This window comes from Anarrhichthys ocellatus, unplaced genomic scaffold (genome assembly GCF_004355925.1).
Source record: "Anarrhichthys ocellatus isolate YVR2014 unplaced genomic scaffold, GSC_Weel_1.0 scaffold45, whole genome shotgun sequence".
NCBI classification, from domain to species: Eukaryota; Metazoa; Chordata; class Actinopteri; order Perciformes; family Anarhichadidae; genus Anarrhichthys; species Anarrhichthys ocellatus.
The window spans coordinates 233068-256399 of record NW_022280075.1 but is presented as its reverse complement, the minus strand read 5'-3'; the positions used below and the strand labels follow the sequence as shown (position 1 = coordinate 256399).

At 43.7% G+C, this 23332-nt stretch overlaps 1 protein-coding gene across 2 annotated transcripts in view; it reads left to right on the top strand.

Moving 5' to 3' along the window:
• larp1 (La ribonucleoprotein 1, translational regulator) overlaps positions 1 to 23308 on the top strand; it is a 37940-nt gene extending 14632 nt beyond the window's left edge. Inside the window, exons 2-21 of one of the 2 annotated variants that reach the window (XM_031868957.1) lie at positions 1 to 65; positions 1886 to 1951; positions 6231 to 6302; positions 9104 to 9290; positions 10454 to 10588; positions 11062 to 11211; positions 14029 to 14191; positions 14773 to 14917; positions 15636 to 15810; positions 15949 to 16130; positions 16462 to 16560; positions 16704 to 17030; positions 18972 to 19095; positions 19690 to 19895; positions 20005 to 20111; positions 20736 to 20893; positions 21073 to 21217; positions 21347 to 21456; positions 21585 to 21712; positions 22145 to 23308. In XM_031868957.1, coding sequence (XP_031724817.1) covers positions 1 to 65; positions 1886 to 1951; positions 6231 to 6302; positions 9104 to 9290; positions 10454 to 10588; positions 11062 to 11211; positions 14029 to 14191; positions 14773 to 14917; positions 15636 to 15810; positions 15949 to 16130; positions 16462 to 16560; positions 16704 to 17030; positions 18972 to 19095; positions 19690 to 19895; positions 20005 to 20111; positions 20736 to 20893; positions 21073 to 21217; positions 21347 to 21456; positions 21585 to 21712; positions 22145 to 22381 — 2981 coding nt within the window. In that variant the 3' untranslated portion in view covers positions 22382 to 23308. The remainder of the gene's footprint in view (positions 66 to 1885; positions 1952 to 6230; positions 6303 to 9103; positions 9291 to 10453; positions 10589 to 11061; positions 11212 to 14028; positions 14192 to 14772; positions 14918 to 15635; positions 15811 to 15948; positions 16131 to 16461; positions 16561 to 16703; positions 17031 to 18971; positions 19096 to 19689; positions 19896 to 20004; positions 20112 to 20735; positions 20894 to 21072; positions 21218 to 21346; positions 21457 to 21584; positions 21713 to 22144) is intronic. The other variant, XM_031868958.1, reaches the window with a different exon arrangement.
• The last annotated feature ends 24 nt before the right edge of the window (positions 23309 to 23332 follow it).

The following is a 23332-nucleotide window of genomic DNA, read 5'->3' as shown; positions in this document are numbered from 1 at the left end:
AGTCTACCGGCCCGGCCAAGGTGGTGCGAGCGGGGAACCCCCCGAAACCCAGACGTGGAGGAAAGGTAACGTTCTGCATGTGTGTGTGTTTGTGTGAGAAAATACTGCTTGATAGCAACAATAATGAGATTATCCATTGAAGAATGTAAAGAATTCATAGGAACTAGCAGTACTAACAAAGCACCTTAAAGTACGGAGCTTCTGGGGTTGAATACTGAAGGCAGAATAAATTGGAAAGAGAAGAGTTCCCCAACTTCAACGTCGGCCCAATTTGATGAGTCATAATCGAAGCTTCTTCTTGTCAACATGCAAAGTATTGAATTTGCTTTTGTAATATAGAATTACAATCACTTTTTTTTTTTTTTTTTTTTTTTTTTAAACATTATATTGATGCTTTTAAGGGATCATTAGTTTTATTGAAGAACTATTTGGTCCTTTTTAAAGAGAGAAATTCTGATCAAACATGTAGAAATTAAGTCAACGGTCCTTTAATAACAAATAAAAGGAAATGCTATTTCAGTCTAACAAATCATATTACAGAACATCTTGGTTAGTTGAGAGCTTCTTCAGAGCTTAGTGGAGATGTGTGCAGTCGGAGCGCCTCGGGCTGTGTACAAACCTCTCTTCACACTTCTTGGAATGCAAATGTGAGTTCCTGGTGAGCCACTAGCCCTGCAGATGCACCAGACAGACCCTCCCCAAAGCGTTTCATTCACAACTTCCTACCTCGGAATGCAGGCTGCTACACTCCAGGGTTGTTTACAACACCTTGACCAGAAACTATTTATGACGCCCTGCCGTTAAGTGCTGCGTTGCAGAAACAAAGGACAGAAATTGACACATCACAGGCAACACATGGCTTATGGTGATTGTGGCCATGTCCACACCACTACGTATTCGTTCAAAACCGGGGATTTTAAAACTAAAAACGATCTCCGTCCACACAGGCGTTACAGCATCGTTTGTGTAAGGAATACCGTCCACACTAGCAAGCCTGAAAAAGAATATCACGTGACTATTCACGTATACCGGGCATGCGGGTGCCGGTGTAAACAGGAAGTAGATTGGAGTGTCCTTTAATGATAAACGGTAGTGCTTGATACTTAAGCGCTTCCTCTATAAACTCAAACGGACACATTTTGTGGAAAGTTTTAGAAGCTTTTACTTCACTTAATTTACTTTAAAATGAAAACTTACAAATCAAAGTTTACTAGATTATGGGTCAATAAATATGGTCGGCACACGTCTCTCACTCGTTTCTTCTCGGTGTCGTTCTCACACTCGTAGCTCTGCCGATGGCTGAATTCTCTGTCGTACTGGAGAACATTTATGCTTTTGTTCGTTTACAGTTTCTGTGTGGACTTCACAATAGTTGTGCAGAACAAAATAAGCATTAATAAGGAAAGTGTCCGTCGCCTTCCTCAAAGCCACGAGCAGTGACTTCAGACGGACCGTAGGGCTGATAACACCGTTATAAACACGCGTTTTAAAATGGAAACGTAGTAGTTTGGATGTAGCATAAGTTGGATTTTCTAGCTGTGAAATGAAATGTTTTACCTAACGACACATACAGAGTGTGTTTTGCTTTCATGCCATGCAGAACAGGTTTTCACCAAGAGGTCATGCAGACATTTGAATATACATAAATTTGTTAATCTAATCTGTTTGTTTTGGGTTTTTAACACCAATGAGAATTTGAGCGTTACTGCTGATAATCTTTTGTTTGCACTCGCTCACAAGCTTTTTGTCTGTAGAAGTAGTAGTGTGCCGCTCTGACTCTAGTCTCCTCTCTTCATCACTAACCTGCTCTAACATCTCAGTGTACCAGTTCTCTTTGGCTCTCCTGCTAATTCTGCTTTGTTGTATTTCACTTTTTTTTGCTCAGGTTGGAGATTTTGGCGATGCCAACAGCTGGCCAACACCCGGAGAGATCGCAACTAAAGACATGCAGGTGGGTGGTGTTTGTTTTTGAAAAGCGTTGAGTCGCAGGTCGGTCAGAAAAGGGCGTCGTCTGTGAGCTTCTTTGAACACTGAAGGGTTTCACAACTGCTGATCTTTGTTAGATGGCGCAGAAGAGGGCTGCCATGTCTCGAGCTCCTTTTTTTTGATTCTCATGTTTACTTGCGCATCTTTCTTTTATACAAGTTTGTTTCAGTGGTGCTAAAGGAGCCTGAGATCTGAGAATGTTACTGCCAACTACTACTTCTTCTCTGTTGTGCCAGCCGGACGGGGACGCGAAAATGTATTTTTTGTTTCACTGTGTCTTTAAGTGATTGGACAATAGGAACCAATACCAACCGGACGCCATAGACTTTATATAGGAAGTGTTAACAGTCACCGTGATGACACCCGTCGGTTTGTGGACTGCAGTTTTAGTTTTGAAGCCTCGAGTTTGGCAGTTTTTCAGCATCACCATCTAGGTTTGTGGCCGTCGCCATCTTGGTTTTTTTGCAACCAGAAGTGACACGAGAGGGTGGAGCTAAGTACTATCGAATGCTGACTAAGACATTTTTATGCGACCGAAAAGCTTTCAATTAACTTTCATGAACTGATAACACACCGTGAAAGGGTTAAAGTTGTAAGACAAAAACATGGACAACTCACAGACCGGAAAACGCAGCTGTAGCGACCTGTCAATCACAGTAAGCCCTGCCCTAAAGCATTCCCTGCTTTATGCTCTATTTGATTCTAATTGGACCATAATGTAATAAATGAACATCATGCTGTATTGAAGAAGACTTGAAACTAGAGATTGAGACCATAAACTCATGTTTACAATGTTTACTGAGGTAATAAATCAAGAGAGAAGTAGAGTCATTTTCTCATAGACTTCTATACAACCAGAGGAGTTGCCCCCTGGTGGACACTAGAGAGAATGCAAATTTAAGACATGCAGCATTTGCTTTACTTTTCATACCTGGAATTTTTGTTTCGTAACAGCATAAATTCTGATAATTTTGACCTAATACGTCGGCAGTAATAACGTGACTGTATTGGGTGCATGACTTGGTGCTTTCATACAGATTTAAGTTCAAACGAGACGTTTGTTGATATGATGTCAGGAAGTGATTACTGCGAGCAGGTAGAGGTAGAAAGCTACCTGGTTTTTAGTGGTTACCGGAGGAAAGGAGCTTTAAAAGACTAAATCAACACGGGTGTCAACACAGAGTGAGGTGTTCTATACAAAGAGAATCTCACTAGTCCAAAATTATAATCTTCAGCAACCAATCGGAGGAAGCCGCTCAGCTCAGCTCAGCTTTATATTATGGGTATTTCAGTGGTTGTGGCTGTAATTACACAGCAGCTAAGAAGCACTTTCAGACAAAGCAGTCTGCTTCTGTTGGCCTGACTTTGTGTCCTCAAGACTGGATGTTTATCTTGGTTTTTTTAAGGGGGTTGAGTTGTATATGCTCACCACCATGGACATTTAGGGAGGCAAAACAAAGATGGCTGTCTTCGGAGTATGACCGAATAGTTTTCGCTTTAAAAGCTCATCCCTACAAAGCTGCACACGTAATTACTCAACCTGTTTGTTTTTTTTCATCAGGTAAGGAAATAAGTTTGACAAAAATTACAAAATGATTGTTTTGTCTGGACTATATTGACTATAATATTCAATATAAACTCATTTAAAACACAGGACTAAGACTAAATAATAGAAATAGCTGACAAAATTAAGTGAGAAAACGTTTTGACGAGAATGTTTTGAGTCGTCGTCGTCGTCGACAAAAACAAGACTGAGAAGAATAAGAGACTTAAATGTGACTCAAACTAATAAGCATTTTCCTCCAAAGACAAGATCTAAAGTAGCCGGACCAACGTTCAGAGCATCAGGTTGAGATGAGGAAACACGTGAAATCAAAGGTCTTCGGCCTTCAACATGTTTTGCTCCAAGCTCTACATATACAGTCTAGACCTCCAGCACACAACGTACTGACCCCCTTACCCTCTTAAACTTATGCTGTTGGTCCGACATGGGATGCGTCCAATTTGTGTCGCCTTACAGTAGCAGCAGTAATCCATCGTTTTCTATTTCTGATCTCGGGGCGATAGTGTGTCAGCGGAGGGGAACGATCCCGGTAACCTCCCCAGGTCTGAGGGAGAGAGGGAGGGGAGGCAGTACAATGTGAGTCACATCACCAAGAGCCAGGAATAACCGGTGGCTCCGGTGGCAAGGAATCATGGGTGGGAGGAGTTAGGAGACGGTGACCAAGGCCTGGGAAGGGATGTCCTTTTAGGGATCCCCCCCTTCAGTAAACCCCCCCTTGGATCAGCGCTGCTGGTGCTATTCTTAGGGGGCTGGAGTTCACTGTGCACCACGTAACATTTAAAGCTGTAAATCAGAGGCTGAATTCTTTGATTATGCAGGCTGGGAAACAGACATTGACATTTGATAAAGGGTTAGGCTTTTTGATTGCAGATTTCATGCAATAAAACCTTGATTTCTGTAACTTTTAAATTAATTTTGCGCGTGTGCCTTTTAAAGCACCACAAACTGTTTTGTGTTGGGAGCAGAAATTTAAGGGATACGCAGCTTATAGACTAGTTTATCAACAGAAAATCACTTTTGACCACCGTGTTGGTCATCGTCAGCGACTCGGATATGATGATGTGTTGATTTTCTCTGTTTTTATCTTTGTAAATTGAATATTTTTGAGTTTGGTCTGCTGAACGAACACCACGGGCTGTTGCCGTTATAATTAAAGCTGCAACAACTATTTGATTTGATTTTTGTGTCTTATTATTATTTTGGTGGTTTTACTGGTTGCAACCTCTTAAATGTCGTCTTAATAACTTTGGGTTTTAGACTGATCGGACAAATCAAGACATTTACGAAACCTTGGCCACTATTTTCTCACATTTTATAGATGAAGTGATGAATCGAGAAAATAATTAGAAGATGAAAACAATTATGCAAACGGTGAAGTGATGCTTTTAAAGAAGATGTTCTAATTCATTAAGTCTATTTTAATACAATGTAATTTCCTAAACTCATGGAAGTAAAATTAGCTTTTTTCCAATTTTATTTTTTTAAACAACAAAACAGAACTTTCGTACACTGCTGGTAAACTGAGATGCAAATATGCATTGTGAGCAAATTAAGCACGATCTACACCAATAAATTAGAAGTTGTAGAAATTGTCTTTACAATAAAACCATTGCCTTCTGCACCGATGATCAGACGGGTATTTCAGTGGTTTGTACGCGTAGAATGTGCAACCTTAATAAGTAAGAGCCCCTCTTTGCCTACAATCCTCCTGGAAGAACGTCACACAAGCACCGTGTGTGTTGCTTCTGCTTGTGTGTGTGTGTGTGTGTGTGTGTGTGTGTGTGTTGAGTTGTCTTCACCCCATCTCGTCTGTTTTGTGTCCTGAGTGAGAAGTTTGTCAGCATAGTGGTGGTTTTCTTGCGTTGTTTGGTGGTTTACACACCACAGCCGTCGTGTCCGAGAGTCTTTCACTTTCGGTGATGAAATTAACCGTCGCAGAAGCACCGTCAGTGGTTTCCTGAATGAATCAGCATCCGTCTAATCTCAGCATTACTGTTGCCATTTCCTCTGCGCCACACGTCTTCATTGATTCAGAGAACACACCTGAGCTTTAAACACAGGCGTCTGCTCTGAACGGCTCATTTCACACCTCTCTGTCCTCACTGAAAGTAATCGTCCCGTATTCCCATTTGTGCAGAATCCAAAGCGATAAAGCGCAACAACAATGCGTGCCCGTCTTCATTTAGTGACACAGCATTAGCCATTTAGCCGCTGAGATGATGTGGGATGTACTTTGTAGAAACCCAGAGGGAGCTCAGTGGACTGTAGACGCAGCAGATGCTTCTTATTATCCACAGTGTGTGCACCATCCATTTGGCATTTTCATTGTGTTTGATGGCAGCAGGATGAAGCGTATGGCCCTGGCGTTGTTGTTGTTGTTGTTGTTGTTGGAGCACACAACAACACAGAAGAGCTTTTAAAGAGGCAAGCATTTGAAAATAACCAGATTATAATGTCGGGGGCTTAGAAGGACTTGTAAATTCACTTTAGGGCCTGAAAAAGTCCCCAAACATTGAAGGTTTAAGACTCCACACTCACGTCCATTTTTAACCACTTCCATGCCAGTTGTTTCTTCATACTGTGTGTGTGTGTGTGTGTGTGTGTGTGTGTGTGTGTGTGTGTGCACATCACGGTCCACCTCATTGTCTTCTCTAAACTGCTCTTCCCTCCCTCTGTTCAGATCGAGGCAGTGACACGGACCGAGTCCTGCCCGCCGACTGTCAGGCAGGTCAGAGACTCGTGGAGATTCACTGTAAGTTCAACCTGCAGCCTGTGAAACCCCGAACAAGTTCAAACAACAAAGAACTAAAAAGTCAACACCACACAAAGAAAGAGACGTCAAACGATGTCAGAGTCGGTTGCTAAATAGATTTACACGTGGAGATTTTTGATAAATAATCAGTGATGTGGATTTGATGACTAAAACAAGAAATAGACTATTATACGATATTACAATATTTAGAATGTAAGACGATATCTAGTGTCCTATCGCAATATCAGCATATCAATATATTGCTAAACACAAAACTTGAGATTCAGACACAAGAAAAACAGTTTCAAAATACAACTCCTCCTCCACCCTGTTTAATGTAAATGTTTGTGCCACAACAGCATCCTCCTGCTACTCTAAAGAACCACTTAGTTATGCAAATGTGATGGCAAATTATAGAAAGATTTTCTGATTTTCAGTCTGATGAAATGATTCATTCCCCTCGTCGTGGGCTAAAAGAGGGGAAAACAAACGGCACTTAAACCATGTTGTTTAGTTTTGACGTCCAGAAAACCACGTAACATTCAGCATGTGATCACTTATGAATTAGATTAAGTCAGACATTATAAATAGGCAGCAAGAGTCACTATTTAACAAACAATGAAGCTGGTGTATCTAAGTATCAGACATGCACTGTGGATCTGTCTCTATCTGTCCCATAATGCCCAAATTCAACAAACATTCACAAAACCGTCACCGACGACAGAAAGCCATCACTTTAACAGAAGCCGGCAACGTCGCTCATTCCTCGTCCGAAAGGGACAATCCAAACAGTGTTGTGAATAATATACATAAACAACACAACATGTAATTGTTGGTTCCATTGATATGTAGCCTCGGGTGGATCCTCCTTTTCCCTCTCGGGTGGAAAGTATTTAAGAGCTTTAAATTAAAGCCCCAGCACGTCGTTTCACACACTATTAGCCCCGCAGGCGACCAACAGTAAAGAGGGCAAAGATCAGAAGTACAACGCTTGCTTTTAGTTTGATTTGGAAATGTGCTCCTTCGGCTTCTCAATCCATTTCTCCACAATCACAATCCTTTTTAAAATTGGTACATTTCATAAAGGTCATTATTTTGCGTGACAGAGTTGCTCGTGCCTCCTTTGCTGCTTTTATGTATGGTGAGACAAACTGTTGTTAAGAACTACGGTGCCTGTTTGGAGTGGATCGTTTGTGTTCAGTGTGATTAGGTTGTTTAGCAATATGATACCTTGAAGGCTGAGCGTGTGTGTGTGTGTGTGTGTGTGTGTGTGTGTGTGTGTGTGTGTGTTTGTGGACGCGATGGTTTTGGGGCTTGAAATGTGTCAACCTCCCGAGTCAAACACTTTGCATGCCTCCTTTTTTGCAACCTTTGCAGATATCTGCGTGTGAGTCGCTGATAGCTGAGCTGTCGTAGCCGAGCTCTGTTTTTATTTGAATAAACTCCGGTATCGGCTCTGTGAGAAGAAGATAAGGCGGTGCGTGTATGGTGGACTGTGTTCGTTACTGCGTGGTTAGCTCAGGCTTGGTTGGAGGACAGCGGTTGAACTCGGACATTGTGATGAGAGCGGACTAAAGAAACATCTAAACCACATGCAAAGACCTCTTTGTCCCGCTCACTTTATTGTTCCCTGAATGGAACTTTCTATGTACTAATATCAGTTTATCCCTCTAGTTAGCTTGTGTATTGTTGAATATGTGAATGAATGCTGGTATATTTCGGTCGTGTCTAGACGGCAACCCTCGACTTGCTAAATTCTCACGAGACGGTGAAGTTTAGGGACCGTCCTCGAATCGTAAAGGTTTGGATAGATCTCCGCTGCACATTCCTTCAATATATTTTAATATTTAATATCCAGTCTAAGTGTTATATTTAAATCAATATAACCAAACCTGCTTGCGTGTGTGTGACTGAAGCTGCAGACGTGATGAGATCTTCATGTCTCTTCTCTGAATAATCAATGAGGAGAACTTTCACAACTCTGATCTCAGCACTGAAGCAAACCAACAACACACTCATGCTAGTCACATTAAGCCCCATTTAAACCCTAAATGAACAGCCCCTCCCCTGACTGACTCTAGGATTTAGGACGTCGGGCTGTTGTGTGACTTTGAGTAATCGCTCTATCAATCAACAGTAAGGCTGTTGCTCCAACGGTTCTTACAAATCTACGCTAACCATCTAGAAAACATCCAGTCGTCCTTTCCCTCGGTACTGTTGCTATGCAGATTTAATCGAAACTTTTTAATTATAATTTTTTTTTAAACGACCAGTTGATTTCCCAGACTTGGATGAAACAGCCCCTCCTCTAGCTGGCTGAAACGACAACCGCTAGTTGCTTTTATCGCCTGTAGCAAGCTAGCTAATTAATCTGACGTTAACTCTGTTCAGCTGACTCGTTTTAAGTTTCTTAAATGTGCATTTTGTAGGCTACATACCGGACGTCATTGTGAATGACGTCTGGTGTCTCAAGCGTCCTTCAGACTCTTTGGATACCAAAGGTCTCTCTCAGCAGAGCTCCAGAGTTTGACATAACTAGCATAGCTTTAGATGTTGCCTGCTAGGATTGAGTGGAGAGGTTAAGCAAACAGTCTATTATTTGACTGTTATCTTGTACGTGTTTAACCAACTTAATATTTTCAGATTCCACTTTGCTGAATCAGGAAATAACCAAGTTACCGTAACTCTTCATTTTGTTTGAATAGGTCTTCAGTCTCCTTTTGATGGGAGCGAACGGTTTCTGCTGCTCTTTCTCTAAACGTCTGAACTCGTTTCTTTTGTTGTTTTTTTTCTCTCTTCAGGCTCCGAAGAAGACGACGGCGACGACGGCGGCGGCGACGACGACGGCGGCGGCGGTCAAGAAGGAGTCGAAGGAGAAGAGGGAGAGCAACGAGGAGAGCAAGGAGAACCTGAAGGCCAAGTCGGACGACTCCGGAGAGGAGAAGAACGGAGACGATGACTCCCAGAAGAACGGACCCAAGAAAAAAGGTGAATGTGGAAAAATGGCAAAAATCGATAGATGCTGAACAGTAGCATGTGCTAATGTTAGCATCCAAACAGGCAAAGGCCTTGTTCAGTCTTTATGGACCACACTTAAACCACACTGGTTTCAATATAACCAAACCTGCTTGTGTGTGTGTGTGTGTGACTGAAGCTGCAGACGTGCTGTAGACGTGATGAGATCTTCATGTCTCTTCTCTGAATAATCAATGAGGAGAACTTTCACAACTCTGATCTCAGCACTGAAGCAAACCAACAACACACTCATGCTAGTCACATTAAGCCCCATTTAAACCCTAAATGAACAGCCCCTCCCCTGACTGACTCTAGGATTTAGGACGTCGGGCTGTTGTGTGACGTTAAGTAGTAAGCACTTTGAGTAACTGCTCTATCGATCAACAATGTCGCTCCAACATTTTGCTCCGTCATCGTCCTGTTCCACGAGCTGATCTCCTGCGTTGCTGCTGTCAAAAGATCCTCAGAATGTGAAGTGTAGTGAGCTGCTTTTGATATTTATTCAATGAGTATTTTACACCTTCTAATCTCTCCCTCCTCCTCTTACCTACTCAGTCAGCAGATACAGGGCCACGTCTCCTAAAACTGGCATTTCCTCTCCCCCATTGCATCTGTTATCTGTCACACACTCGGCCACACACACACACACTCGGCCATACACACACAGCCAGATGTTGCTCTAAACAGTAGATCGCTGATGCTGCCTGCAGGCTGCCTGAGGTACTGCAGCAGACTGGTTCACCAATAAAATAATCAGCAGTAACGATCACAGTTCATTCCAGTGAAGGTTTACTTTGTTTGTTTATTTCTTCATTAGTGAGTAGAAAGGTTTTAGCAGACGTCTTTCAGTCCGCAACCAAAGAAATTCTTAAGTTGACCAACACACGATTCTTTAGTTGACTATTCATTTATTTGATTTAATGACCGATCTGTAAAACTTTCTCCACAAAGAATCACACAAAAAGATATGCGTTTATACATTTCTTCAAAATGAGTAATTCAGCATAAAAAAAACGACAAATCGTCTGAAGAAATCTTAGTTACTAAAACCACAATGACAGACTTTAAAGATGATTTCAGGCCTAAATGACAAAATGTTTTCTAACTGCGCCGCCTCTCCGTCTCGTACCGAACAGGAAACAAGCAGAAGTGGGTTCCCCTGATGATCGAGGTGAAGTCGGAGGGTCCCCGGGAGCGCTCGGCCTCCAGGAACAACAGCAGGCAGAACGAAAACCCCCGCCTGCCTCCCAACGCCAGGAACGACCTCAGAGGTCAGACAAAGAAATCCCACCAAGCTGCTTTAACGTTGAGCTTTAAATACCACGAGTTACCAGCAGCAGTTACGCTGTTGGACTTGTGACAGCGGCTTTACTGGATGTGCGTCTGTGTTGCTACATCTGTAGCTGTCGAGCTATCATTACTGCATTTAGCCGGAGGAGACGGCGTGCATGACTCAGCAGCAGGATGTGGACTGACGAGCTCCTACTAATCTACTTCTGCTTTGATAGCTCCGCTGTTTGAATGTACAGTATGAAGAACGTGTTTCTTATATTCACTGAGGAAGTGAAATGTGTGGCCGTCCAAGAGGACGTTGGATCTGTTTGTTTGCGTGAGATTTGAAGTTAAAAGTAACGATAATAATCCCACAAATTCCCTTTATATATTAGTTTTGTCCCCACTTGTTCAGTGTGATGGTGTGTTTGTGTGCTAACGGGAAGGTGTGTTGGTTCCCCCCCCACTGCAGACTGGCACAGTCAAAAGTACGAGCGGGAGTGGCGCGACGACCACGACGAGGTGTCCAGCGTGAAGAGCGAGGGAGCGCCGTTCCGCGGAGGGTTCAGGGGTCGCGGGCGTGGAAGAGGAAGAGGCCGGGGGCGAGGCCGAGGTGGCAGAGGTACGTGTGTGTTTGTTTCCTCCAATAGAAAGACGAGCATAGAAATTAATGTGAAGTTTTTTGAAAAGTTTTAAAAATAGAACTTTTTTTTTTCTTATCATCGGCCTCTTTTTTTGCTTCCGTTAACAATACTGGCACTGGTGAAGATTTAGTGTGTGTGTGTGTGTGTGTGTGTGTGTGTGTGTGTGTGTGTGTGTGTGTGTGTGAGATGTCATTACAGCACATGATGGACCACAGTAATGCAGAATGGTCAACAGCTAATCTTGTGACTTGAATTTAGTTTGGTAATATTTGGTGTGTGTGTGTGTGTGTGTGTGTGTGAGACACTGTGATGTTTGTGTGTGTGTGACACTGTGTCACCACCGGAAACCTTTTTTAGTACCAGTTCAGTTCCTCACCAGTATTCATAGTGACATTGAGACAGTATATGCAAACTGATGCACAAGATAAAAAGGCAACACGGTCTTATAAGCACAAAAAAGGCCTTTTATACAACTGGGGTGTACTGAATAAACGACACAGAAATGCAAAATGTTAATGTAGGGATATTGATAGATTGATAGCAAACTTGCAATAGTTGAAACACTTTTTCAATAAAAGGTTCGGAGTTTGTGCTACACGAACGTCAAATGACACAATGTTGCCTTTACATACCGAAAATAAAGACACAATAATGCGTAATACTGAATTTCTCCTCACCAAAACCATTTATACTGGCAGCATTGCGGGATTGCAAAAGTTGCTCGACTTTATCAAGAAAAGGTTTGAATGGATTCTTGCAGGCAGAGGACGACATGGATCCTATTGACCCAGAGCGGCTTCATGCAGTCGCTCTGAGGTAAACTGTTGTGTAGCCTAACACTACTGTAAGATATCCTAATAAGTTTCCCTTTAGTCAAACTCTCTGAGTGAATCTCAGATCTCTCTGGTACACAGTTACACATTGTGTATATGTCTAGGGCTTTTATTGTGAAAGGTAAGAATGGAAGGACTGCATCTGGTCTGCGCTTCCTTCGTCAAGGTTCTGGTTCAGTCTATCGAGCCTCGGTGTTATTGAACACTGTAGTGTGTTTTTTGACTCCTTTTAGTTGCAGCACAAAAGCTCAGAAATATCGGGAAACACTATTTTTTGGCGGTGTAATATTGTAAAGCATTCATGATTAAAACAGCAGTTCGAACAAAATATATTCATGTGCGACTTAATCACAAAATAAAAGCTCCTGTTGTGTAAAAGTAGGAACACGGATCCGACTGAAGCTGAAGCTGTAGACGTGATGAGATCTTCATGTCTCTTCTCTGAATAATCAATGAGGAGAACTTTCACAACTCTGATCTCAGCACTGAAGCAAACCAACAACACCAAAGTCACCTTCAAGAAGAAACCTTTTAGAAACTGAATGCTTATTTTAAAGGTGTTGATAGATTCATTATGTTACGTAACACACGTGATCTAAAGTAATGACGGAAGCAGAAAGAACCAACGCTCTAGCTGTTATGATTTTTTTATTTTAGAGCAAAATTTAAACAGGATTATGCAAACGATCGTCTTTTTTTAAAGCGTTAAACAAACAAGATATAACTTGTTCTAGCTCATCAACTCCAGACTGTTGCTCCATAATTAATTAGCGATGAGAGTGCTATAAAGCCTCAACTTGATAGTGTCCAGACGATCTTTACAGAACGTTTTACAGGTTTTTCTTTCCGCTCTCAAACCGGGTGGAGGTTACCCTAAACTGGCCCCACTGAGGCTTCAGTGAAAACCCCCCAAAAGAGTGCAATAACAACCAGTGAGTTTAGGAATGAGGAAAAGACCCGTTGGACTAGCTAGAGAAGCAGGTTTGCCCCCCCCCCCCAAGGCCTGTTGGTTTTGTCAGCTTTCTCTCTCTCTTTCTCTTTCTCTTTCTCTTTCTCTCTCTCTCTCTTTCTCTTTCTCTCTCTCTCTCTCTCTCTCTCTCTCTTTCTCTTTCTCTCTCTCTCTGTTATTCACTCTTTTCATACACATCCCTTCCTTACCCTCCTTCGACAGACTGAAGTAGAGAGAGCACTGCTACCTTTTTTTTTTAAGATTTTATAAGAGGAAAGAAAAGTGAGAGAAAACAAAGATTGAAACCCCGGAGGATGAAACGAGTGTGACCGTCTTGTTAGGTCCAGTTCCGTCCTGCTGCCTCCTCGAAGACCCGTTGTTGACTCTCAGCAGCGCTGAAGAAACGGTCAGATGATGCTGAGCAGATGAACTTTGTCTTTGTGTGTTTAGTCGGCTCTCGCATGTGTGTGTGTGTGTGTGTTCCCGCAAACTAGAATATACACACACACATCTTTCAGTGGCTACTGTTGCTCTTTTAATGTCATTTCTTTATGACATTTTTTATGTTTTTCTTAATATAATTTAACCTCGAGCATCATCCAGGAGGCGTATGTAATAGATCTTCTATACTTTTTAGAATACCATTCGTTGTCCATTGTAGATGATTGTTGTATATCTTAGTGTAGATTTGATATTCTGCTCCGTACTGAAAGGGGTAATTTGATTGCAGATCGCAGTTTAATTCTGTCTCTCCCGCAACTTTGAATCACATTTGAACTGATTTTGGCCATAATTGTGCTGTTGTTTTTGTGAAACAGGAGTGAAAAGTTTCAACAAATGAAAGTTTGGACTCAAAGCTTAATAAATTGATGTAATTTATCTACTTGCAACTCAATTCAGAGTGTAAATTCCCCCGGCTATATTAGTCATAATGTGGTATAATATAATACATGAGGTTAACTCCCAACATCAAATACTAACCAGTTCCAATTCTCTGTTTCTGTCCCGTCAAGGCCACTATGACTACCACTACGGCTACAAGTCCTACGACTCGAAGGACGGACCCTCCGCCCAGAAGTTTGGCAACACGGTGACTTACTACTACGACAACATGAGCAGCAGCGACCTTTACTCCGCCGACCACGACCTGCTGAAGGACTACATCAAGAGGCAGATGTGAGTTCAGCTTCTTCTTCTTCATGGCATCGAATATAAGGCCTGGTCTCTCCGTCTGTGGTGCAGGGTGAGATCTCTAAGCTGTAGACGTGATGAGATCTTCATGTCTCTTCTCTGAATAATCAATGAGGAGAACGTTCACAACTCTGATCTCAGCACTGAAGCAACAAAGGGAGACGATAATAAATGACTCTTAAATCCTGCCCCATACCCAACCACAACAGGTCTGCAGTCACAGTTTGGCTGAGCAACACACTTCACTGTGTTGAGACAGTAGTTTTTTTTTGGCACCCAACAGAAGGAGCGTAACTGTTTCCTCGTGTGCACTCGGTGCCCCCTTCAGTTCGTCTGTCTCAAGTTACTCGGAGACTTTGAGACCCCATCAGATATTCTGGTTGGGGTTAGTGGTTCCTCGGAAGGTATTCGGTTCAATGTGGCACACGATTAAAAAACAATGCAAAAATGTTTCCAGTGTTTTTACATTCGTTCGTCTCACTTGCGTCTCAGTCCGTGAAGGAACGGCAACAAACGGCTGATACGTTTCCTTGTTTCTCTGCCCCCCCACCCCCACCCCCCTGTAGTGAGTACTACTTCAGTCTGGACAACCTGGAGCGAGACTTCTTCCTGCGGAGGAAGATGGACCAGGGGGGCTTCCTGCCCATCGGACTCGTCGCCAGTTTCCACAGAGTTCAGGCTCTCACCACCGACGTCCACCTCATCATGGAGGTAAGCATGATGGGAGATGACAATGTGGTTAATGGAGTCAAAACTGGTTTGATTGGAGTCAAGATTTGGGGGGAAGTGAAGTGATGAGACGCCAAAATCACGTCAACACGAGGCCTGAAGGCTGTTTTGTTAAACCCAATAAAAGTAGAAACACGGATCCGACTGAAGCTGCAGACGTGATGAGATCTTCATGTCTCTTCTCTGAATAATCAATGAGGAGAACTTTCACAACTCTGATCTCAGCACTGAAGCAAACCAACAACACCAAAGTCACCTTCAAGAAGAAAACTTTTAGAAACAACTTGTGGTTTTCGGGGGAACTACTTTCCTCCTCCACCGTGTGGATCATTTAATATCTCGTTGACGATTTATATCGCACTTTTAAATACATATTTCCAGCTTAGACACTGACTTTGTTGACGTGCGTGCACACAAATACTAATAATCAGACAATAGTTTGATCAGATTTAAGAAATTTGTTATTATCAACTTAGACAACATAATTATGTTTCTCAAGATCTGAATGTATGATTTAATAACGATATGATTCCATTGAAAGATGATAAATTATCATATTGAATCACCTCCCAGCCATTAGACTAACACAACATAAACACACCACTTCATGTCCTTTGACGTCAGTGAGATCCTTTACGCAGAGACGGTCCAAGAACCTTGTTATCGCACAGACTAACCGGCCCGTCCTCTCTCCCCTCAGGCTTTGAAGAACAGCGAGGAAGTGGAAGTGATCGACATGAAGATCCGCCGGAAGGTGGACCCGGAGAAGTGGCCTCTGCCGGGCCTGGCCATGCTCAATCAAACCCACACGGATTTCTCCCAGCTCATCAACTGCCCCGAGTTTGTCCCGAGGCAGCCGACCGAGGAGCCCAGAGGTGACCCGTCTGATCTGCTGTTAATGGGTCAAAACTATGAGGAGAAAAGTGGACTTTTTCTGGATTTTCTGCCTTATTTTGTGTACTGCTTTTGAAAACAAGTCAATATAAAATGTTCTCTCTGTGTGTCTGCTGCAGGCTCTCCCAGGTCGTCCGCGCCGGCCAAGCAGCGCGGCAAGACCGAACTAGACATCTCCAACCTCAAGACGATGCCCAAGGGCCTCTCCGCCAGCCTCCCCGACCTGGACTCTGAGTGCTGGATCGAGGTCAAGAAGAGGCCCAGACCCTCCCCGGCCAGACCCAAGATCAGCGCAGAGAAGGTGAGTCATCCCCATGTGATCATTGGATCATTACGTTTTACATTGACCGTGATGCATTGTGGGCCACTTACTAGGAAGTCAGAGAAAAGTGCCTTTAAATAGAATATTATTGACTTCATCATTACATTTTAAAATGTGTCACTGCAGAAACAAAATAGATTCAAATAAAATCCTGTTTCTGATGTAAAGAAGTCTTTTTGCCTATTTTATGTTTTATTTTTGCACAAGAAAACGACAGTCCCCATCTTATACTTAACTTGTCATGTTGGTATTCTTCCTTCCTCCCCCTTCCTCCTCCTCCTCCGTGGTCGGTGCTGGTTGGCTGATGAAGGCCCCCTCGTTGCAGCAGCAGAAGGAAAAGGACGACTCGAATCGCTCCCCGGTGCCTCAGCCCGGCTCCTCGCCCTCCCCGGCTACCACAGGGAATAAGGTGAGGAAGAGAAATGATTAATTGACCTACAACACAACCATTGTTGATAATTTCCCCTAATTGAATTGGGTAATTGTTCAAACTCGGCGATGTTGTTCAAACACGGCGATCTTCTAATAATTTCTTTCTTTTGTTTCTTTCAGGACGGAGCGGAGCCGGACGAACCCGAGGAGCTCGACTTCATGTTCGACGAGGAGATGCTTCAGATGGACGGGCGGCGCAACACCTTCACAGACTGGTCGGACGAGGAGACGGATGGCGAGATCGACGACCACGACGTCAACAAGATCCTGATCGTGACGCAGACGCCGCCCTACCTGAGGAAGCACCCGGGGGGAGACCGCACGGGACACCACACGTCGCGCTCCAAGCTGACCAACGAGCTGGTGAAGGTGATCAGCGACGGGCTGTTCTACTACGAGCGGGACCTGTGGGACGACACGTACGAGCCCGAGTACGCCACCATCAAGGTGAGCTCCTGTCTTCATGGTTTTGATTCTAACCGTTACTGCCGAGCGTTCAAAATACACCCAAAGTACAGTCTTTGTTTCCAAAACTGTCAGAAGTTAAAAACTGTTAATGTGCCGTGATTCGTAGATGTCCCGCGACATTTTTTTCTTATGTTAGCCACATATTCATGAACAAGGAAGTTTCAAGGCCGCTTAAGCGCATGTGTTGCAGGAGGGATTGGAGGTGGATGGGTCCAACAAACAGCGATCTATCAGCCAGGAGATGGCTGTTAGTTTCCTGTTTGAAACGAGACGTCAACGTTGATGCTTTTGTCTCGTAACATTCGTTATTTCTTACTTCACATCCCTGGTTATTTCAACTCAAACCATGATCTTTTCCTCAAACTAAGTTTGCTGAAATTAGCATACGTTTCCTAAATATATTCCTAAGTGAGTTTCCTGTGAAGAGGGAAGTTTATTTTGAAAAGACCGTATGCGTGTAACGAGTGTAAATTGACACATTTCTGGTGAAAATCGAGTATTTTTTCCTAAGATATGATATGAACCGTTATATGATGGTAAGTTGCTTTAATACAGTCTGAGAATGGATGATTATAATATTGATTAAATGTTACACATAGCTTCAGCCATAGCTCCAACAATGAGATAAAATAACCAGACTGCTGGACCACCGTTGAGAAAACACACTTCTGTTTTTAATAATTTTAACTTCTACCAAAGTAAATTTGTCTTTCGTGTTTACAAAGGAAACAAAAAGGAGGATACAAAACTAATTGCATATAATTTTCTCCTTCAGTTAACTCGCCTAAGTCAAACAGCCGCTCCTCTTCTTAAATGCCAACATAACGTCATAACGGTGAGACACCTCATCCCAGCTGATGAAAACATGATCTTTAATCATGCCAATATTAACCCTTTCTATCAAAATACACCCTACTTTTAGACTATAACCTATTTATACTCGTAGATGAACGCTTTAAACGGTTTGCTTCATGTAAACTGATAACATTTCCAATAGATGAAGTCCTTTTTAGATGTTAGTGGATCAGAAAACAATTTGTCTTAACAAACATCATGAACCATCACCATGTATTACATAATGAAGACTCGCCTACAGTATCCGAGTGTTAGTGGAGAGTTTTGGGATCACATGGTCCCCCTTAAAACAAAACAACCTTTAGTGAAACGTGACTGGAGTCGGGGCTCTTCCGACAGCTACGTGGAAGCTGTCAGAAGAGCCCGACTCCAGTCACGTTCTTCTTTGTCAGATTGGAGGTGTTTCTGCCCAAAACCAGATGAGTAGATTCAGAGCTGGAAACCCGACACAGAAGAGAGAGATTTGTTTGTTTTGGTTTTTGTTGCCATTGTAGCATTGTTGAACTCATTGTGGGGACCTTCACGTGCTCTTCGGCGCACATCCAGCTGCGTGTGGAACAGGGGGACGCGTGTTTATAAATGCACCCCACGCACGAGGCCTCGGCCTGAGGGATCGTAGCCGACGGGCCGCAGGGGGGGAGGCAAAGATGGACGCTGAAAGATCTGAGGATGCTCGATGGAATGACAGTGTGAGTGCGAGGGCAGTGATACAGACTCGTCGTCGGTCTACGGGGAGGTTTTAAATTGAGCTGCTGCTGTTGGAGGACGAGCAGCGACGGTTTGGTTATCTGTCATCTCCGCTGGTGGAAGCTTCAGGGTTCTGTGTGTAGTTGTAACTCGGCTGGTTGTTTCACTCGAGTCAGAACAGTCAGAGACATGAAGGTGAAAAGGTTGTTTCTGGCAGCCATGTTCTGCTGCTGCATCTCAATGTCCAGATTACTGCAGATCAGGTCCGTAGAGAATCCACGCGTTGAACGTTTGTCCCAGATTGTTGTTTTATTTTTATTTACTCTCAATGTATATATTTTGTCGTCATATTAACGCCTGTTTTTCTCCGTTTTACAGCAAGAGGTGGAGAACTTCAAGAAGGTCCACCTGATCAGCCGCGAAGAGTTCGACTGCCTGACCCCTGAACCCCCGGTCGACCCCAAGCAGGAAGTCCCTCCAGGGCCCCCCAAACCCCAGCAGAGTAAGGACACGGATATGAAACACACTCACACGATGTATTTACATCGACGTTCTGTCTTTACAAAGGACATGAGGTGAAGTTAAAACTGACCCTACACAGGATACAGAGATTAATCACAAAACAACAGGACACAAATAACTGCATTTTTTTCTGACCTTTCTCTGGTATTTGTGGGTTTCTTGTGAAATCTGGATATTTTTACTTTTTTTTAGGCCTCTAATCATTAACTTGCTGTCCTTTTGAGACTTAAAAACTACCCATAATGCAACACATAGCCTGTGTTATTCTCCACTCAAAAATAATATCTCTTGTGTGATTTTTTTTTAAACATAGATTCCAGAGATAATACAGTACAATACTGTATTTAGAGTCTGTAGAAGAAGGATTTCGCTCATTCAGTTTATTCAGTAATAACAAATGTTTTTTATCCTAACGTGCATTAAAAGGATCTTAAAAAGACATAAATCCATGTTTAAACTTTTACAGATCTATTGATTTAAATCAACTAATCGAAGAGTCAAAGAATTCCTCTGGTGTCGGACAGCCCTCGTCTTAAAGTAGTTAGTAACCCATATCTTCCCCTCTCGTCTTCAGTCCCCACAGACGCTTTGGCGAACAAACTCTTCGGGGCCCCCGAGCCCTCCTCGATAGCTCGCTCGCTCCCGACTACCGTGCCTGACTCGCCCAACTACCGCAGTGCCCGGACGCCCCGCACGCCCCGCACGCCTCACCGGAAGGACCAGACCATGACGCCGCGCTTCTACCCGGTGGTGAAGGAGAGTCGACCCGTAGACGCAAAGGTAAGATGGCCGCCGAAGGGGTCCATGGGTTGAAGGTTTTCGGTGATAAAGAAACCACACTGACCAAACGTGTAGACTAAACATGTGACATATCTCTGCATCCTCTCAGACGCCCAGGAAGAGGAAGACCCGACACAGCTCCAACCCGCCCATGGAGTGTCACGTCGGCTGGGTGATGGACTCCAGAGAGCATCGCTCCCGTACGGCCTCCGTCAGGTGAGCTCTCGCTCTCGCTCTCGCTCTTTTTTTGAATGGACGTTACACGATTACAGAAAAGAACACGGCTGATACTGTTGTCAATACGGTAATTAGTAATGCTGTTTATCTTTTGACAACTCCTCCGATATTTCATTTTAATCGGTGATGAAAGTGTATTTTGTTTTATTCTAACTGGAATTAAATGGATTTTAAAAAGTGGAAAATCGATCGCCACTTTGAGATATTTGAATAAACCCTTTGATCAGTGATGTGTAGCAGCAAAAACTACATTTAGGACTTAACTTTGGTCTTTAAGGGATTAAATGCGACCCATTAAAGGGACCTTTATCTTGCCCATGAGGGATGGGTATCAATACTACCGGCTCAGTTCTTTATTGATACTTATTTTTTTAATTATAGCTAAATGTTTCCAGAGCAGCAACAGTAATGTTTACATTCACTGGAAACAAATACAAAATTTCAATAAAATAAATCCTGAGTAAAGTCCATAAAGATCGCAGTGATCACTCCTCTGTCTGGTCTTTAATAGTTTAGCACCGTTTGATACCGGGTTTTGGGACTAACGTCACCAAAGTACTTCTAGTATTTGATTGCGTCTCTCCACCGTTCCTCCCTCTCCAGCTCTACTGCCAGCCCATCGGAGGGCACCCCCGCCCTGGGTAACGTTGGCTGCACGCCTCAGTCCCTCCCCAAGTTCCAGCACCCGTCACACGAGCTGCTCAAGGAGAACGGCTTCACGCAACACGTCTACCACAAGTACCGCCGGCGCTGCCTCAATGGTACACACACACACACACACACGGTTACTTCTACTTTACCATTTTTTCTGTTCCTTCACATCAGCGGAAATCTATTCTGCAGTATTGTGAACCCATACTGGATGTCTTGTTGTTTTTTTGTCCGTCTTGTATTTTTGAGTAAACCTTATCTCTCTCGCTCTCCTCTCCACCAATCACAGAGCGAAAACGTCTGGGAATCGGCCAATCACAGGAGATGAACACACTCTTCCGCTTCTGGTCGTTTTTCCTGCGCGATCACTTCAACAGGAAGATGTACGAGGAGTTCAGACAGCTGGTGGTCGAGGATGGGAAAGAAGGATACAGGTACGAGAGCCTCGACCGCTGATCTCTCAGGATTTTATATTTAGTTGTGTTATCAAAACAACATATGTCCTGTCTTTAGAATAAAAGTCAGTATTAATAAGTTTAACTTGTTGCGTGTGTGTGTTGCAGGTACGGATTGGAGTGCCTGTTCAGGTACTACAGCTACGGTCTAGAGAGGAAGTTCAGGCCGGACATCTTTAAGGATTTCCAGGAGGAGACGATGAAAGACTACGAGGCTGGTGAGAAATCCTGCGCTATGTACGGCACACAGTGTGCACTGATCAGAGGAGAAATAAATAACAATGCAATTCTATGGTGTTTTAAATGTCAGAGTTTTCTGGTAAAGCATCTTTCCGTCTCTCCTCAGGCCAGCTTTATGGACTGGAGAAGTTCTGGGCCTTCCTTAAATACGCCAAAACCAAGACCCTGGAGATAGACCCCAAGCTGCAGGAGTGCCTGAGCAAGTTTAAACGTCTGGAAGACTTCAGGATTGATGTGAGTGGAATAACCTATTGGGGTTTGTAAAAGCAACCCTGAAAAGATGCCTCAGCTTATTGAGTAATAGTAGTAATAATAATAATACATTTTATTGATAGAGCACTTATCATGGTACTCAAAGACACTGTAGCAGTACCTGTGTTTAAGCATCAAAGCTTCAAACAGCGTTTGCCAGCATGACCCGACGGAGGTTTCTGCATGATCGTCGTTGCTACATGAATATTTACATATATCCATATCCATAGTCGGTGTGTGTGTGTGTTACCTACAGTGACTTAGATGGCGGTTAGCATGGAAGCTAAGCCATCTACTGCTGTGTGGACACCACATTAGTTTAGTAGATGGAGCCGACTGTGTTTTTGTTTCTGAAAGCTGTGCTTTGAAAACGTCTCTCGCTCTAACCTCCGCCCTGGTTGTTTCTGCCTCCAGCCGCCGATGGAGGAAGGAGGCCGCAGGAGACACTCGTCCAGCGGGGACGGTCGCCGCCGGCACCCCTCTCAGCCCACCAGCCGGCCCCACAGCCAGGCCAGCTCGGGCCCCGGGCCCGGCCCCGCTCCCGTCGCCCCGGGCCCCGCAGCCAAGGATGATGCCAAACCCGTCAGCCAGAAAGCCCCCGCCGCCGCCGCTGCCGCTGCCCCCGCACCAGATGCCAAGACACTGAAGTAACGCCCAAGAAACACGCCGGCCCACATGGATCAACTCAACCACGTCTGCTCGTCGCCGGTTCTCTCTGCGCCACATGGGGGGGAGGGAGGGAGGGAGGGGGGGGGGGCGTCCAGTTCTTCACTCAAGCATGAGAATAGTTTTTTTACACCCCTACAACGACTTCTGAATGAGAAATAAGGAAGACAAATAATTAATACGGCTACGGTTTATTAATTAGTTCTGATTTTGAGAGAAAAATACCTTCTTTTTTTTTTTTGTCTTGATGAGACAAGGAATGGAGAAGGGTGTCAAACACTTTATTTTATTTTTCTTTATAAATCATTGCCAGTCCACTCGGTGGACGGTTCAGTGGTGATTTACTACCCTGGAAATTCTTCTTTTATTTTTTTAGTTTCTTACATTTCCACGCGGACCCGCTCTCTCCGATCGTCGCTGGCTGAAAGACGTTTGACTCCTCCCCCTGATCTCAGATTTACGATTATTATTTTGCTCGGCATGTGGAGAGAGATCGCAGACTTTGGAAATAGTTTGAACAAGATTGAGCGTCTGGAGCCGGAGAGGCCGAGCTGCTCCTCGCATCCAACCGGACCAAAGTGGTTTGAAACCAAGCGACTGATATTTCCACCCGCAAAGCCCCCAGCGCTCTGTCGAGGGGCTAAAAATTAACTAAAATATATTAGATTTACTTTACGGCTGAACATTGAGGGGGAAATTATTAAAAGAACCAAATGATAAAAAACGAGGAAAAAGAAAAGACTTCAGTACGGACACGATCATTGAAAGTTGCCTTATTTTAATGGTTTTACTGCTTCTGTCTTGTGCCGCCACCTTGTTGTCCGTTGTACAGCATTGGAATCATCCATTTACCTGGTCACCGTTTGTTCCCGGCAGAGGCCACTAGGTGGGGCTGTGTCGGCCAAACTGTCCCCCCCCGCTAGGAAAACTGACACG